This window comes from Lipomyces arxii (assembly GCF_038497795.1).
Source record: "Lipomyces arxii strain Phaff 12-163 unplaced genomic scaffold V1512scaffold_1, whole genome shotgun sequence".
Classification (NCBI taxonomy): domain Eukaryota; kingdom Fungi; phylum Ascomycota; class Lipomycetes; order Lipomycetales; family Lipomycetaceae; genus Lipomyces; species Lipomyces arxii.
Window position 1 is genome coordinate 1,071,231 of NW_027117700.1, and position 17,497 is coordinate 1,088,727.

Sequence of the window (17,497 nt, forward strand, 5' to 3'; positions counted from 1 at the left end):
TACCTGGCACACGCGTTAAATGGAAATGTAAACAGAAAGCAATCAAGAGCTTATTTTGCGTCAACTTTGCTTCCATTCGATGCTCATAGTTAGTGTCATTGTCCGTCTAAGATACACTTTTTGAATATAATTCCTCTTATAAATATTTAAGGTCTCTAAAGCTCCTAAGTCACTAATTACCAAACGCTCCACCACGTGCCACTCACCGTTTACCAGTTGACACCATTGCCTTGCAGTTTGTGTTGACACGATATATTTATTTGTATTATGTATGCCTACTATGCTTACAATCGTTCTCAACAATATCTTTACTTTGACAAAAAATTTCTTGTACAATCTTTTATCTAGTCCCATACGTAGGTAATTCTTCATCATAAAATCTGGGCCTTCTTCGTCCTCTTTACCTGTATTCGCATCACAATTTTGTTGGAGATCCCCCACTCACCCTCTAGTTTCCATTGTTGAAACTTTAAAATCTCTAACTTACTTTGCTAAACAAAAACTAAGGCAAATTGTAAATAAATAGGGGTTAGGGCTACAATATTATGGTAAGATAGTTTTCTAAAAAAATGGAAAATTTGTAATGCCCTCATGGCGTAATGGTAACGCGTCAGACTTCTAATCTGAAGATTGTGGGTTCGAGCCCCACTGGGGGTGCTTTATTTCAAAGGCACCGCACAGAGTGATTTTTTTTTCTTTTCTTTTCTTCTCTGAGAAGGTTAGCTTTATTATTCTGTGGGCGCCAATTGCTCCTGCAGGGGGGATAGCCATTGAAGGAATATTTCAACAAGGAAGTACGTACTGGAATCCCCAATACATATAGCTAGACTGCTTTTGTTTGCATTGCCGGAAAGTGATTGCGAGATGCTGCATAAGCTATAGATCAAGAAAATTAATGGTGCCGAAGAGTTCGCACAAAAAAGTAAGCTACGCAGTAGACCACGAGATTGAAATTAGACAACTGAGAAAAACTAATAGGGTAGAGCCGCACTCGTGTTCTAGGTGACAACCGATGAGGCCCCTGCATAAACGTTTGATCCTATCGCAACTTATTTACTTTGGGAAGTAGTAACACTTGCGTCATTGATATTGTGGTATTGCAAAAAGCTTGTTTTACACTAATACAAGTAGAATTCTATTTTGCTTTGCTTACAGGTACCACTCTCATATAAAGAACAATTGGAGACGAAATGCGTGCATGTCGATCAATGTAGAACCACCCACCGCACAGACCAGCGCCATGTTTGTGCCACGTTCGCGCCACTCCCGTCGCTGCACGGATTTTTCCGAAGTAACTACAGTATATGCATAAATTCATTGATTAATGTTCTAAATTACAGATTTTCTTTCCGTCTATTTTCTTCTTGCAGAATTGCGTCCAATGCCTCTCCAATACCAACAATATCTCCTAATAATCCTACATGACCCCTGGTAGATCTAATCTTTGCACAAATTGGAAATCCCTCCGGTGGCATGATATTCCTTGCGGCAACAACTCCATCTCCAGGAACAAAAATCATATCCGAGTAATCACCGTCATAAATGTCTTTTTCTCCAAATACTCGGGCACCGGCCACTGTTGGCACGGTGCGCCCGTACACTATTGCTAATGGAGGATAATTTTTTGACAAGTCGTACATTAGCGAATGCTTGAACTCTTTAGTCCGAGTCAGTGTTCGTTGCAAATACTCAACCGCCTCAGCACGAGGCAAAGTCGACTTGGCTTCATTGGGAGCGGGCGGCTCTGACATTCCCGCTGGAGCGGTAACTTCATCAAGCGCAGGCTTGGCTGCTCCTGCAACAGTATCTGCAATCTTCTCATGAGTCGACTCGTTCTTTTGCTGAATTCCTCGCGCCACACATGGTGACAATCCGTATTTTTCCCAAACGCTTGCATCGAAAAAGTCAAGCTTGATTTCCTTACCAGTATTTTTATCCAAAAAACATCGACCATCAAGAGGCAGAAAAATAAAACTACTGCGCATAGAAAAAGTGACTTGCGCAGACAATACTTTTGTACTGAGAAGAACGTTCTCGCCATTCCTAAACGGTCCTAAGATGTTCACACTTGACGACGGTGCTCCGACATAAAGAAGACCTCGAAACAAAGATGGGTCTATTTGCATCGCACCATGAGCAACAACACCACCCATAGAGTGGGCAATAACAATTATGCCCTTTTCAGGACTGGCACTTTGGGATTTGAGTTTCCTCAAATACTCAACAAACTGCATAGAAAGTTTGTCTAAAGAAAGTCTCCAATCATACCCGTAGTCATGAACATGGCACTCACGATTCATCTAGTTTAATGTTAACCAAAATCGATATAAGCCTAGACAAACTTACTTGGAGCCGTTTAATTAGCCGGCTACACATATCAACCGGTCCAATGGCCTTAAGCATACCGTCGGGTATGATATCTTCTTCCACACGACTTTCATCTTCGTCAGTCAACCCAATCTCCAGGTTAATCCGCCGAATATTAAGTCCAACTTTCATTGGAATCCAAACTCGTCGTTTCGTTTTTGCGTCACGTAAAATACTGCCTCTATATCCTCCCATAACAACAACGTCTCCGTCGACATCGGGAAACCCGTCTTTCGGAGGAGTAGAAAACACAAGCGAATTGATTTGATCTATAGATATGCTCGACTTGATAGATTCCTTGACAGCTCTGAACCTCGCGTTATCCATCTGATGCACATGTAAGTATTGCTTCTCGTCATCCGTCGAGTTGTCGGTTTTTACACGATGTAGGTGTGGCCTATGAAATTTGAGGTGATGACTGCGTTCCTCTGTATTCTCAGACCAAAACGTCGAATGTGTAGGCAAATTCAAGAACTTCTTCTTTGCTCCTTTAATTGAGTTTGAACGTCGCTGGCGGAAGCTGCCGGATGATGTTGAAGCATTTTCACTGGTTGAGCGACGATGACTACTCTGACCGGGCAGTGGTAAGCTAATTTTCAAATCTTTCAAATCTTTGAGATATACAGGCATTGAGAAAGGCAATGCAAAGGAAAAGCTTTTGGAATTGTCATTGTCATCAGAACTAGTCTCTTTCTTTCCAACGACTTCGCGTAACACGCCGTTACCTAGTCTGGAATTCTGCTCATGTTTATCTTCGGCAAGGTTTTCATCTATTGTTTGCTGCTGTATAGCCGGTGAGACCACCGAGCCTCCAATAATGGACTCTGCATCACTCTCAAGCATCTCACTCTCATCCGAATCACTTTCCGAGACGGTATTCTGTGTACTCCGCCGTCCTCGACGACTTTTGCTGGCAAAACTCTCCGTCGCGGGCGAGCTGATGCTCGTAACATTTGGTGAATTTGAAGAACTCTTAGATAGATTTGAGACAGTGTTACTCGAACTCAGTTGGTCGTCGTCTACTTCGCTGGAATGGCCGCCAACCGCTCCATCCAAGTACGGCCTTTGGCCTTGAGACTTTGAGCGCGACTTTGAGCGATTTCGGTGCTTGCTATGGGATCTTAATGAGTTGCGAAGTACTTGCCCTAGCGTCATCGTGCATGCCAAAAAATCATTTACCAGTTCTTAACTTGCAGAGCGAGCACGCGACTATTTTACCCAAGATTTGTATGCACAATCGAAATAAAGCGCACACTTAAGTCTTCCAATAAACGCGCCCACAGAAGCTATATGACCGTGAATGTTACTGTGCTTGTATGGATGTAGACCGATCCACACAACAAAATTCCGTTTGAAGATGGGAAAGCCCGGATCTGCACGTGAGTGATTTACTAGCAAACTTAAATCTGCGCTACTGCGACCAACCGAGTGACAGAACCGGAAGAGTTTTAAGATACTGTGGAGAAGAGAGGCTCGAATTTTAAGGCCCTTAGAGTAATCAATTCTCTTTATTTCTTGTAGTATGTAAGAAGTGGCTCGCTGCTTGCCTGCGTCTGTTCCAAGCTAACGATAACAGATTTCTCGGTTCGCGCGTAAGAACACTTGATGAACCTTTTCGAGGCAAAATAAAGTTTCGCTTATTTCTGTCGTAAACCTACAGTCCACGAGTTCAACTAAGTTCAACCAACATCCTGAACGAGTCGCTTATGTGTTCAACATCATTTAATTACACATATTCTTCATGAATTTCACATAATCAAGACCCTGTCCGGATTCGTCTTCATTCATGATTTGTTCTAACTGTTTAATCATCGAATCCGGAATCAAGGAGTTGCGCAAATCAAATTCAGTAACATACGGCTAAACAGTTAGACATTGGCTAAAACACAATCAACTACGAAAATATGACATACTTTCCCTTCCGAAATATCCATGAACGATTGTAGAACTTCTGCTGCTGTATTCTGATCTTCCGTAACATCGACCTAGATATTTAGTTAATAATATACCGGAAACTTGCTTACATCGACATACCATATATGTAATAAAATGCTCGAATGACACATAAGGCTCGCCTTCTCTAACATCATCAAAAACCTCATGCATCTCGTCCTCCGTATATACTAAGCCTAAACTCGCCAATGCGGCAGTGAATTCAAGCTCCTCCAAACAATTTTGCTGGCGCTTGTCAAAATAGCGAAACACAGACTCAAATTCTTCCAGTTGAATTGGTGTCAAATTTGTCATACTGCGAGCAACAATCTGATTTTCAACAAACGAAAGCTTTTTAGACAGTGTTTCACGTGCTAGTCGAAGCTCATATTCTAGTTCGTCGTACGAATAAACCGTGTAATCATTCTCCTCAACCTTGGCTTCCTGCAAACTTGCCTCCAACTTCTTCAACGTTTCTAACATCGTTTCTACTGGCTGCAGCGTCTGTCTAATTCCTTTTATTTCCGACAATTGGTCTTCTAGCTCGCCGTCAACTTGAGATACAGCTAGCGCAATCTCATCAAGCTTGCTTGCAATCTCGTTGGCGGTGTCTGCGAATCTCTTTCGTAAGTTTTCCTTGATACTACAAAACGTTAACGTTGTATAGCAACATTTAAGATACTTACTCGCGAATCGATTCATTAATTGTTTTCGACCGGCGACTTTCGGCCGTAAGAAGTGATTTCCAAGAGGTTTCCGCATCGGCAAGAGACAAGCCTTCTGGTGGTATATACTCTTTTAGACCATATGTTGCTAATTTAGTCTTGATATTTCCTAACATTGTTGTTATCTCAGTCTTTTCTGCAATCCATTTCCTTTTGAGCATCGTTTTGTACTTTAGAAACTCGGTATTTTGTTTTGTCGCATCCCCATAAGTTCCATCAAAGGTTGCTGTGCACCAGTCACGAATCTGTCTTTTGATTAAACTTTGGAAATCCTTCATTCGTTTCTCGTAGGAGTGTTGCAGTTCAATACTTGACGACAAAACTTCGACAAACTTTTCCACCCGTCTGCCAGCAGTTTCAATCTTGTCCAAAGCCGAGAATGCGTGAAACCAATGTGCAACGTAAGTCATGATTGATCGTTCGTCTGGTTTGGAAACCATTACATCTTCCACATCAACTAATTGCTATTGTAAAATCAGCAACCATCGACCACTATCTCTGAAGTGACGTACCGGAATTCCAACTTCTTCAGACGCAAGACGTAATGCCATTTCAATGTTTTCCCGCACCTTGGATTTGTCTAAAGCGTCGAAATCAATTAAATCAGGTCGGTGACGATCCAACAATGCGCAGCTATTGAACAGGTTAGCAGAAGCAAAATAAAACAGTCCGGATTCGCACAATGCCAAACCATCATTCCAACTTGACGAGAAATCTTTAATGTCCACATCGTACATTGCAGTCATGCGTTGACACCACAGTAACAATCCTTCTTTAGCTGTATAACCTTCGGCACTGCGGTTTATTAACACTAAAATAAGTAGTAAACACCAGTCGCCTAGCTTACTTGATTTCAGAAATGGAGAAATTCAGAATTAACGTCCATAGCATTCCCAAGATCAACTTGATATTTCCGTCCACAATATCCTCGGCACCAATATTATGCAGCTGAATACCTTGACGTTTGATATATTCCAATGCAACATTAACATTTTCCGCTTTTTGTACGCGCAGTTTTGGTTTGGTCGCATACCGCCCAAGGCTTTCGTTGCCAATAATTTCCAGCAGTTGGATCAACTTGACTCCGTCCGAGAAATCCCGCTCAAAATTCTCGACTGGTTGAATCCCACAAGATCCAAGGTGGCTATTCGTCCACCGCAAAAAAGCTTTGTTCTGAGTCGCAACCCATGCTGGCTGCACTTGAGATGACATCTGATGAGGCTATACTGTAAAAAATGTGAGCCAACGACAGTTATCTTCTGTGTTCGAACCGGCACTGTCGACTCAAAAAGCCCAAAACCAAAATGCTTGCCGAACCAAAAAATCACAGATTTAATACTAATGTGGTTGTGTGTACAATACGTTATGCTGATATTTGCTATTGTTATGAATTATCAGCAGTAGCAACCGGGAGAGACGTGTTTGTGCATAGCCACAAGTGTACAAGTTTGAGCCACAAAATTAAAGCTCAGGGGTTCAGTGTAACCACATGGTTTAACATGTGCCATAGGCCCACCACACAACTGAACTCTTTCTTTCAGTTTTGGAGAGTCGGTCTTGCTTAACATTATAAATTTTGCAGTGCACCTACTCAAGATGAAGATCTGGCGTAAGGCTCATGTTTCATATAAACCGCGCAAAATTTGCTCTACTAAGTGCTCCAACGCGAGCAGAGTCTTCAATAGATAGTTTGCCCATTCAAAATTACTGTAGTATAATCTGTAATACACTGTGACCACCTCAAGCAGAGTCCCAAACATTTATAGTTCCATCAGAGCTGCCGCTCGCCATTTGTGAATTTTTTGGATGATAAGCCACACACGCGACCACTTTGTCCTCACGCGTCTTGAGTTGGTGAACAATTCGGCCCGATATTATATCCCAAGCATAGATTTTGCCGTCTTCGCTTCCACTGACAACATAAACGTCGTTATCGCCAAAGCAGGAGCGTACGCGGTATTCTTTGTTGATGTGCCCTTTGAACGATTGCAACATAGTGCCGTTCGATTTATCCATCAAGCGAATAGTACTGTCTAAAGTCGATACCAATATGCATGCTTCATCTATTGAGTTTTTGACGGAAGTAACAGGATCTGCCTTAATCAGACGAGATAATCGGTAATTCCTAACTACACTTACGGCCAATCAAATCCTCAGTGAGCTTACCCATACGTAAATCATATGTTCTCACATTACCGTCCACCGATCTGTACTCCGTCAGCTTTGTGTTTTGCAGTTACAAACGTCATACCCTGTTATTATCTGGCTGCCTGAAATTTGTAGACTGGAGACACTGTCTTTGGCTTCTTCGAGCATTTGTATAGGTTTTGAAGAACTTGACTTCGTATCCCACAATCTGACCTTTGCATCATTTGATCCTGTACATGTCAGCACTGACTTATAGCTAGAAAATGAATAACTTACCGCTAGCAACGATTGAGGCGTTACTATTGAAATCAACAGTGTTGACTCTGGACATGTGGCCAGAAAATCTGCTAATAGTACTACCTGTCGAGACATCCCACAGAAATACAGTGCGATCTCCTCCGCAACTGACAAACTGCTAAGAGTCAACCCATAAGCTCAGCTTAAAGATAAGTTGGAACTTACGGTCTTGTTGTCATAAGCTACTGCAATATCCAAAACTTCGTACCCGTGCTGTATATGTCAATATAGCAAAAGTCAAATATGGTTATGACTACTGACTGCATTGTATGATTTGATAAATCTTGCGGTGTTTGGATTCCATAATAATATTTTTTTATCTTGACCACCACTTAGAATATATTGACCACTACTATTGTATTTGACGACGTGTACCGGTCCCAAATGCTCCTATATATTTGTTTAGTGAGTCGTCAAATGGATGTGAATTCTCATACTTTTAATGCTGGATTTTTTGCGTATGTAGGAAACGGCATTATCTTATCATACTAAGCACATAATGAGTCAATCTATTTGATCATTGGTATTAGCATAATACATGCAGAATAAACTTATCATTTAACGTGTAAAATGCGTTTGGTGATGGTTGGGCAAAACATTTGAGCCGCATGAGTTCAGAAACCGTCAAACCGTTTAGTCTTTGTAGCACGCAGTTATAAACCGGTTCATTCTCTAAACAAGCGCGTTCAAGAATATCTGAAAGCCATCCAGTCAGACTGAGAATCACCGCTTTTCTACTCTCGATTACTGCATCGTGCGCCTGAAGTTTGTATTAACTGTACATCAGAACGCGTCTTTAAGGGTCTGCCACCAGATGCACGGTAAATACCGCGCTGGATTATGAGTGCAGAGTACGACAACGCGGTGCATGAGCTCGTGGACCTGGTAAGCTAATCCGCCTGTGCCTACGCGGGTTGTATTTGCTAATTGACCGTTTATAGGAGCATGGTGTTACAAATCGCAAAATAGGGCTGGACCATGAATCTATATCTCCTACAAGAGCAACACATGCTCGAATAATATCAAAGCGACCGCCGACAAGTTCTCTAATGCCTAGTTTCGCGGTCAAGTACGTGCACCCGTGGCAGTTTTTGATTTTGCTATATTACATGTGCTGACTACTGCAGACGACCAAAGGATGCAACACCAATTCGGAGGCCGAATGTTGGGGTAGGGAGCTTCGATTCGCTTATTCAAAGAGAATCCTTATTTTGGCGCGAAGAAGTTGTGCTAATATGGATATCTGCAGGCTCAATCGGCTTTTCAGCCTATCAACACACTTAATGGTTCGTTACGTAAGAAAGTACCGCCTTTGTCACGGCAGAATGGCATTACGCGCGACGGCGAGTCTAATTTCAATTCACTAGAGCAAAAGAAACGAAAACAGCCATTACATGAGAAGATGCAGCCAAAGATGAAACAGGATGCTAAGAGTCAGCACACAGGCGTGCTACTGTCAGTTTCTTTAGAAAGAAATAATAAGGCTATTGACCTTGTCAGCGACGGAGAATGCACCCCTAAACAGCACGATGGTTTATGGCAATACCGACATGCCAGCAGTCCGCCAGATTCGTTTCATACAGCCGAAAATGCATCGCTTAAACCAAAGACATCTCCAATTAAAAGCAAAATAGTGTCGCTTAAAGTTCAAAATCTGAGGTTTGGTCACTATAGCTCAACTGATGATCTGGAGTTCAAAGTCACAGTTATGCCCATTCGGCTACAGTCCACTATAGAAGTACTTAAAGACGGCAAGAGATTTGGTGATTTTGACTTTCCTACAAACCCAAACAACAAGTTATGGGTATGACGCGTTATGCAATGTTATTATGTTCTACTCTTTGCTAATGTTTGTCTAGTACTGTTTGAACAATGGTCAGATTATTCTTAAATTTACAAGTCGGTACAGTGAGTAATATTGTGTGTGAGGATTGATTAGGATGTTTACTAGTTTTAGCGAAAGAAATTGCAGAGATGGCGTCTTCAGACACTCTCATAATTCAAGCAAACGAAGGCCAAGCACAGATGATTACGTTCTTGCAAGAGATTGGAGATGTCATACAGAACATCACAGGTGTTGAGTTGTACGTATCATGTATCTATTTTTTTTAGGGGGCTAACACTGGTGATAGAAATGAGTTTGACAAAATTCTAAGAAGGCTTGACGGTCACAGTCGACTCAGCTTGCCGATTGACAATGCAGCAGACAGTGGCTTGCCCGTTGTGTCACCACATTTCACGGTGTCAAAGTCACCCGCAAAGACATACTCTCGAAGTAAGACTCCAACCGAGACTCAGGATTCAAAGGACAATGACGAGTTAGATGCGTTCTTCCCGTCGAATTGGAAGACAATGCACCGAATGAGGACAAGGAGTTCAGGGTCTAGTGAATCTCGTAAACGAAATCTGATTGACAATTTAGACAACTACGATTTCAGTGAAGGTGACGATGAGACTACGCGAATCACACGGAGTATGAGACCGAAGCTGATTTTAGGCGGTTCTTTACGATACAAGTTCGGCACTAAATCGGTTGTTGTGACCGAGGAAGATTTTCAAAAGCTGGAAGACGGAGAGTTTCTTAACGACACAGTCATTGACTTCTATCTCAAATACGTGTATGATCAAATTCAAAAAAGTCAGCCGGAAATTGCCAATTCGACATACATTTTCAACACCTTTTTTTACAAGAGTCTGACACAACGGATTAATGGTGTCAAGGGATCATATGAGAATGTCAAGAAGTGGACATCGAAAGTTGATATCTTCAGCATGAGCAATGTTGTTATCCCTATACACGAGAACGCGCATTGGTATGTCGCAATCATTGTTAACCTACCTGAGCTGGCTAAGGGGAAAGCAAGCGGTACGTTAAAAACTTTGGATTTGGTGGGACGGCTTACTGACATGACAGTTGACGGTTCTGAGTGCTCGAGTAGCATACCAGATCAAGACGATGACAGTCTTCCGTCGACAAGTGGACCTCTAAACAAATTCTTGCCGAAGAAATGTAGAGCATTACAAACCAACGAGTGAGTTTTATTCTTGTTTATCTGCTTTGATAGTGCTGACAATATAAAGACCGATTATTTTTGTCTTCGATTCTTTGAAACTGAAACATAATACAATCTTCAGGCCACTTCGAGAATACTTAATTGCTGAGGCGAAGGACAAGCGCGGGCTTGATATTGAACTTAGTCAGATCAAGTCGCGGTATGGATACGGGCCGCGGCAAGCGAATTACTGTGACTGTGGAGTCTATGTCGCCCATTATGTGGAGACATTTTTGTCCAAGCCGAGTGCGTTTGTGCCGTTACTTGTCGACGTTCAGAACGACAAGAAATCTGTCGAGGCTCAACTGGACCGGCTATGGAATCTAGAGGACTTGCCGTCAAAGCGCGAGCACATGCAGCAGACGATTTTGAGTTTGAAGAAGTTGGCTGACGACCAGCAGGAGCCCAAACCTGCGGTTGAGAAATCGGACGAGGTTGACGAAGGCGAGAGCTCGTTACTCGAGATTGCTCATACGGATGTGACCGGACGGACTGAACAAAGTCGTACCGAAGACACTATTATTGAGCGAACTGAAGACACCGTTACTGAACAAACCGAGACAGTAAATACTTCAGAGACGGAAGCGACAACTACTACAGGTGTTACAGCTACTACAGGCGCTACAGAGAATAGCGACGACAGACTGGAATCGACGGAATAAAATGTGTTGTTGGGACCAAATAAACTTTAGCATGATACCTGTAAAGAGCTCTATTTTATGGCTTTTTTTGTTTTCTGTTCGATAATTTGCAATTTCATTTCATATAAGCAACGACTCTGGAAGAATAAGTACGTAAGCACAGCTGTTCTTCACGTCATGCAGGAGTCGCGCGAATTTAGGAGGGGATTTAGAGTTTATATCAAGCGGCTTAAGAGAAAGTTCCGTGGCTGAAGTTCGTCATCGTGTTCGCGTTTTGCGTTATCCCAGGAGCTCTAGTATATGAGCAGACCGATGCGCTCATTCTTTCCATACTATTTATACAATTGATGCAATATATTTATCGACTCAATAATATTACAACAGGTTATTAACAAATATATATCCAAGAATGCTATTCCACCAAACATGAACCTACTCCAACCGTGCGAGGTTATTCGATACCCGGTACAAAATATTCAAACAAGACTTAAGAAACTGTGCTAAATGCAAAGAAATGAAGAAGGAAAAATGCAAGACAAATTTGGCAGTGGAAGATTATGTGACCCGGTCACTGTACGGGTTCCTCGCACGAATGCGCTCGCCATATGCATAGAAGAAGAATGGAATTGGGATCATGACAATTGCGACAAAACCAATGATGCTAGCACCCCATGGGACACCAATGCGCTGAAACATGACACGCCCAAAAATTGGAAACGCGGCAGCTGAGCAGGATCGCAGAAAGGTCGTGGCCGCGATTGCAGACGCGCCGTATTTAGGAAACGAATCAACCAAGTAGTTGATGCAACCTTGGAAGATGGTCAAGAATCCGGCCGCGAGCAATGTCAGGCCGATCACTGGCGCTATCCATGGGTATCTATCTGGTGAAGTCCATCCGAATATGAATAAGCCAATAGGCATCAAGAATGAACCAACCTTCATTGCCGCCAAGCGGACTTCAGGTTTGGACACTCCATTTCTGGCCTTCAAAGCCCTTGAATAAATCAGAGATCCGATAATATTAAGAATTCCGCCGAGTACGACACCAATGAAGATTGATATACAAGGCAATGTTGCGACAACCGTGCCCCATTGCCGGCCGTCAGCGAAGGTGAATGGGACCGCAACTACACCGAGATAGAGAATTCCGAAAACGAACGACCCATAGACAGACATGCAGGTTACGATTGGAGTGGCGAGCATTGCGAATGGTCGCATAAAATGTTTTGTGACCATTTCTTTCATTGTGAAGTCCCACTCTTCATGCTTAGCATGATACGCCCAGTTTCCGGTCTCAAAACGCAATTGCTTTGCTTTTCTTGCCAATAGTACAGGCGGATATGTTTCTGGAATTGTGGTGATTGCCAGCACGAAAACGACTAATGCGTATATTCCTTCAAAGTACTGACTCCATCGCCAACCGTGCTTGCCGAGCGTAGCGAAAGCTGCACCTATAGTAGCACCCATCGGAGGTCCACCGGTGACGATGAATGAATAGATTACCAAAGCAATAGCTCGAATTTCCGGACGCCAGATGTCGCCCAGTACACCACCAGTATTTGCAATTGGAGCGCCACCAAAAAGACCTTGGAAAAATCTTGTGATGAGTATACCTTGGAAGTCATTTGAAGCACCGCACCCTATCGCGAAGATACCAGAGAAGAATAACGGGACAAGAACACCCATTTTTCTGCCGTAGACTTCGGAAATTGGTGCAAAGAACATTGGACCAAAACCAACACTAAAATGGTAAGTACTGAACTAATCTAACGAGCTTCTGTCGATATTGTGTCACTTACCCTAGCAAGAAGGTTGAGACACCCAAAGTGCCAACAATCTTTGAAACGCCATATTGATGACCTATTTCTGTAGAAACTCCTCCGTACATAGAAGAAGCAGTTTGAGGGCCGAATGTGCACAGAGCGTACGCAAATGTGGTATACGCTCGTCTTTTGAACGGCCAATTTAGAGGCATGTATGGATCATCTGGACCATCAAAGTCGATTAAGTATTTGTCTAGATCTGGTATTGGCGATTTCTCCAAATCTGCTCTTTTCTCTATATCTGAGATGGAATTTGACTGGAACGAAGTAGAGGACGACGACATTACTTCCCGAGTCACAACTTCTGTTGGAATTTTTTCTAGTTCTGTAGTAGACATGCCTGGATACTCTTGTGCCTTTGCACGGTATAAATCACCTTCTATACAATAATAATTTCTACTTTTTATTTGATACCATGAGGTGTCTGAATGCGAATATGTAGAGAGAGAGACCAAGGAGTCTTTACCACTGGTTATTCATGCCAAACACACTAAGAGCATAGGTCCAAGTTCTAACCGCCTATCTTTTCGTAGTACAGCCCCTGAATATATATACAAACTACGCCAAACTGTACGTTATTCAAATTATGTAGACCACAACAGACCGCGTAACAAATATAAAATAAATTAATTTATTATAAAATTCACTGTGTATTATTACATCTACAAACCTTTTATTGAGTATTATACGGAATAATTGTGGACTGAACTCACAGTAATAAGTTAGCATGTGCTCAATTACTGAAAACATCACATTTGCAATTCAATTCTCTACGTTTTAAGGTTAGGCAGCAAATATAGCGTACTTTATAATGTTTTTGCAAACTAAACCTGATCGTCATTCACATACTAATAAATTTACCGCTTTTTGTATGAACTTCATAGCGGATCCTCCCTCGGGAAATCCGATATCGATAAACCTTACCGCGTTCAGCACTCTTAAACAAGCCACTCGGTATAATATCCGCCTATCCATTTTCCTAAAGTTATCCGGATCTCACAATTATTTCCGAATTTTGCCTTTTATTCAATTATTTAAAACTAGTTTTTGTGCATTTTATAAAAGCATGAAATGAAACGATATTTTGATTAGTACTATAGGGCTTAAAGCCGGAAAATACTCGCCTGTCTCGGCATTCTAACCGGATGCCTCGAGAACACTTTAAACTTTAATTGATACCCTGAGGATGCCATGCGTTCACTATTTTGAGTGCAATGCACAATAGATTATTGCACTTCATGATGATTTATTGTATAAAAATAATAACTGCGTAAATGTGCTAGACAATAGTAAAAAAAAAAAAACTAGTCTTTTAATCTTTACGACAAAGCGATGGCTGTGACTCGTTTCGCATCGGAAACGCGTATGCTAATACTAATGGGGTACAATGCGGCGGATGCGCCTGTCTGGAAAAGTTGAAGATGTTGTGCCTTTAAGCTTCTCATTCATTTTCGTATAATTCCTCACTCTTTTGCGCATCAGTTCAAATTGGCCTTGCTGTTCTTCCATAGTAATAATGACTTCAACAACTGTAGAGAAGTCAGAAGACTCACCGTCAGATCCATTCCAATCTACAAGAGCTTCTCATGAACTTCACCTCCGGCAGTCGCTAGATAATGGATTATTGGAAGCTGGATCTCAGGTGTTTATACCAATTGATCCAGAGCACGTGGCCATAGATGACGACACAATAGAAAAGGAAGAAAATTACACTGGACCTGATCCTGACAAGTACCTGGTCGAGTTCGTTGGACTTGATGATCCTTCATCACCGCTAAACTGGTCAGTCCTGAAAAAGTCATTGACCACACTCATATTTGCATTATGTACTTTTGGGCCTCAGTTTGGTTCTTCAGTATATGGACCTATAACTTCAAATATTGCTGAATTATATCATGTTTCGTCTGAAGTAGCGACACTTGGGTCATCTTTATATTTGTTAGGGTATTTTGACCAACAGTTCTTGTTGCTCATTTGATTGCTAACAAAGTCAGAATTGGATTCGGGCCTATGCTATTCGCTCCAATTTCAGAGTTATTTGGTCGCAAAGTTGGGGTCATTATTCCATTCTTTATATCTGGTCTATTCGCAATTGGTTGTGCCACTGCCACTAATTTGCAAACAATCATCATCATGCGATTTTTCCAAGGCATGTTTGGCGGTGCACCCGTTGCAAATACTGGAGGTGTGTTGGGAGACATTTGGAAGCCAGAAGCTAGAGCCACTGCTATTGTTATGTACTCCTTTGTTGTCGCTGGAAGTACGACACTTGCTCCTGTTGTGGGTGCAGCGTTTTCGGTCCAAGGTCATAATGGCTGGAGATGGGCTGAGTATTTCTGCGCCATTTACTCGCTCACAGTTTCGTTGGTTGCATTTATTTTTGCTCCCGAAACTTATCATCCTATTTTGCTCGCAAATAAAGCCAAGAAGATGCGACTCGAGACTAAGAACTGGGCCTGGCATGCAAGACATGATGAGTGGGATTTCTCCCTAAAAGAGATTGTTACAAAGCACTTGGCTCGTCCTTTTGCGATGCTTCTAACCCCTATTGTTGCGCTCATTTGTACATACGCCGCCTTCACTGTTGGAATTCTTTACATGGGTGTTATTGCCGTTCCAGTTGAGTTCTTGACAGTCAGAAAGTGGGGGAAAGTCCCAGCGTACTGTCCGACAATCGCGATGTTTATCGGAATTCTTTGCGGTGGTATGATGAATATTGTTGCTGGAAAATATTACGCTCGCACCCTTCGTGCGTCTGGTGGAAAGCCCGTTCCTGAGGCACGATTAGTCGTGGTCAAGTTTGGTTGCTTTTTGCTGCCAATCGGCCTCTTCATTTTCGGCTGGACTGCTGATCCGCAATATCCTTGGATCGCACCAGTCATTGGCATCGCAGTCTTTACAGTTGGATTTTTTGTCATTTTCCAGGGCTGTCTGAATTACTTGATTGACGCGTTCTTACGCTTCTCTGCGTCTGCGATTGCAGCAACTACATTCACACGGTCTTGTTTTGCTGCTGCATTTCCGCTCTTTGGCAGAGCCATGTTCGAAAACCTTACAGTTGCTTGGGGTGCAAGTTTAATTGGGTTCATAGCAATTTTGATGATCCCAATCCCGTTTGTATTTCACAAATACGGCGTCGAAATCCGCAAACGGAATCCGTACGCTAAACAGGTCATGTAGTTTTAGCATGTTTTTACTATTTCTGTTATAGTCGGTGCTGGGTATACGTTAGGGTCAGGCATCTTTCTGGTTTATAGAATTGTTCGTCGCTATTTTATTTATGATTTTGCATCTCACTCAATTTCCGTCACAGTCATACGCGTTCATTCTATGAGCACGCGACCGTGCGTTAAAATAAAGTTTATTCAGGGGTACTGTCTCGGATCCGACACTGTGCGACAGATTTCCGATCCACCGGATGCGCGCAAACCATGCTCACGTCATTCATTAAATACGCACCAAATCCGCCATCAAACTCTGGGCTAAAGTTAATCCGGGCACAATACAGTATGAGGGCAAGTGCACATCACGATCTTCTCGTACCTGCGGTTTTTCCCGGCCACAACCACCTTCCCGATGTCTGTGTATTTCACGCGTCCTTAATTTAGCTCAAGAGTAATTCAGAGTGTGATTTTCATATATAACTCATCATCGCTCACAATGGTTAGCAAACTGACTGACGTGAACGTAAGCATTCAGCGTACTTGTATTGTATTATATGTGTCATAATATGATATGATCATATGTAAATCGAAGTAGTTGAAATGCATATTAAATGTGGGGAAGTATGTAGTGTGGGGAAGGAAGAGAAAGAAAGAGAAAAGAAAAGTCTGGGGGAGAAGGAAGGTATTTATATTCGTCGGCGGGGAGTGTTGATGCGGGTGCATAAACAGAGCAGTTCGAATCAAAATGCGTCGAGATATACCCCCCACAAAAATCACACTTAGCCCGCCACTTTTTTCGTAATTTGCCTCTTCACGACTCCGCATCGTGATGTTCCATCAAATAAACGTAATATTCGCGTACTCGAGACCGAGACGCGTCTTTCTGTGCCGTAAACAAACATAGTTTGCCTTGTGTAACACCGGATTAATTCGTGTAACAGCAGGCCGCGATCGGTGTAAACAACATGAACACATGAAATAATCGCCAAAGAGTCCAAAACGGGCTGTGAAACAGATGTATGGAATGCAGCACGTATGAGCTGGCTAAGCTACTACCTGATGAATTCAGAATGACAGCAATAGCTAGCTAACAAGATCAACTTCAAAGATTGGCGTTGAAAGTTTGCAGATTGGCAAGTGGCATTGTTACATCTTAACTGCATCTCTTGCTTTGTTATGTGTTAAGTTGATACTCTAGCTGATTGGTTGCCTTGTTTGGCATGTCTGAAAATACCTGCCAGCCAAGAGCATTTACCGTCGCTTTCTTTGATCTGATCCAAGAATCTTGAAACTGCAAGTATCAGATAGATGGGTCAACGTACTTTATGTGAATGGGAATCTTGCTAC

The 17,497-nt window shown here is 42.3% G+C and overlaps 7 protein-coding genes and 1 non-coding gene across 8 annotated transcripts; 3 read left to right on the top strand and 5 right to left on the bottom strand.

Moving 5' to 3' along the window:
* Nucleotides 1-585: 585 nt before the first annotated feature.
* Nucleotides 586-657, top strand: V1512DRAFT_t2. Its single transcript has one exon. It is a non-coding gene; the product is annotated as a tRNA-Arg (tRNA).
* V1512DRAFT_256857 (uncharacterized protein) lies at nucleotides 618-1,200 on the bottom strand (the record flags this gene model as incomplete). The annotated part of the gene is made up of 3 exons (XM_066915106.1): nucleotides 618-927; nucleotides 960-1,021; nucleotides 1,195-1,200. The coding sequence occupies 3 exons, from the start codon at nucleotides 1,198-1,200 to the stop codon at nucleotides 729-731; spliced, it is 267 nt and encodes an 88-aa protein (XP_066774429.1). The 3' UTR covers nucleotides 618-728.
* Nucleotides 1,201-1,334: 134 nt separating this feature from the next.
* V1512DRAFT_200525 (uncharacterized protein) lies at nucleotides 1,335-2,997 on the bottom strand (the record flags this gene model as incomplete). The annotated part of the gene is made up of 2 exons (XM_066913195.1): nucleotides 1,335-2,300; nucleotides 2,347-2,997. 2 exons carry the CDS (start codon nucleotides 2,995-2,997, stop codon nucleotides 1,335-1,337), a joined length of 1,617 nt encoding a protein of 538 aa, XP_066774430.1.
* An 859-nt stretch (nucleotides 2,998-3,856) lies between these two features.
* On the bottom strand, nucleotides 3,857-6,430 carry V1512DRAFT_219091 (calponin homology domain-containing protein). Its single transcript, XM_066913651.1, has 7 exons — nucleotides 5,872-6,430; nucleotides 5,706-5,819; nucleotides 5,537-5,657; nucleotides 4,986-5,488; nucleotides 4,402-4,942; nucleotides 4,281-4,352; nucleotides 3,857-4,227 (listed from the first exon to the last, which is right to left on the bottom strand). The coding sequence occupies exons 1-7, from the start codon at nucleotides 6,234-6,236 to the stop codon at nucleotides 4,090-4,092; spliced, it is 1,854 nt and encodes a 617-aa protein (XP_066774431.1). The 5' UTR covers nucleotides 6,237-6,430; the 3' UTR covers nucleotides 3,857-4,089.
* V1512DRAFT_256860 (WD40-repeat-containing domain protein) lies at nucleotides 6,431-8,066 on the bottom strand. The gene is made up of 7 exons (XM_066915107.1): nucleotides 7,907-8,066; nucleotides 7,731-7,859; nucleotides 7,635-7,682; nucleotides 7,449-7,584; nucleotides 7,276-7,402; nucleotides 7,164-7,231; nucleotides 6,431-7,117 (listed from the first exon to the last, which is right to left on the bottom strand). The coding sequence occupies exons 1-7, from the start codon at nucleotides 7,943-7,945 to the stop codon at nucleotides 6,765-6,767; spliced, it is 900 nt and encodes a 299-aa protein (XP_066774432.1). The 5' UTR covers nucleotides 7,946-8,066; the 3' UTR covers nucleotides 6,431-6,764.
* Nucleotides 8,067-8,951: 885 nt separating this feature from the next.
* V1512DRAFT_16175 (uncharacterized protein) lies at nucleotides 8,952-11,451 on the top strand. Its single transcript, XM_066913068.1, has 6 exons — nucleotides 8,952-9,273; nucleotides 9,329-9,372; nucleotides 9,427-9,553; nucleotides 9,602-10,335; nucleotides 10,384-10,501; nucleotides 10,551-11,451. The coding sequence occupies exons 2-6, from the start codon at nucleotides 9,342-9,344 to the stop codon at nucleotides 11,182-11,184; spliced, it is 1,644 nt and encodes a 547-aa protein (XP_066774433.1). The 5' UTR covers nucleotides 8,952-9,273; nucleotides 9,329-9,341; the 3' UTR covers nucleotides 11,185-11,451.
* A 205-nt stretch (nucleotides 11,452-11,656) lies between these two features.
* On the bottom strand, nucleotides 11,657-13,495 carry V1512DRAFT_256867 (major facilitator superfamily domain-containing protein). The gene is made up of 2 exons (XM_066915108.1): nucleotides 12,963-13,495; nucleotides 11,657-12,904 (listed from the first exon to the last, which is right to left on the bottom strand). Exons 1-2 carry the CDS (start codon nucleotides 13,322-13,324, stop codon nucleotides 11,719-11,721), a joined length of 1,548 nt encoding a protein of 515 aa, XP_066774434.1. The 5' UTR covers nucleotides 13,325-13,495; the 3' UTR covers nucleotides 11,657-11,718.
* Nucleotides 13,496-14,395: 900 nt separating this feature from the next.
* On the top strand, nucleotides 14,396-16,256 carry V1512DRAFT_256870 (major facilitator superfamily domain-containing protein). The gene is made up of 2 exons (XM_066915109.1): nucleotides 14,396-14,930; nucleotides 14,981-16,256. The coding sequence occupies exons 1-2, from the start codon at nucleotides 14,503-14,505 to the stop codon at nucleotides 16,164-16,166; spliced, it is 1,614 nt and encodes a 537-aa protein (XP_066774435.1). The 5' UTR covers nucleotides 14,396-14,502; the 3' UTR covers nucleotides 16,167-16,256.
* Nucleotides 16,257-17,497: the final 1,241 nt, after the last annotated feature.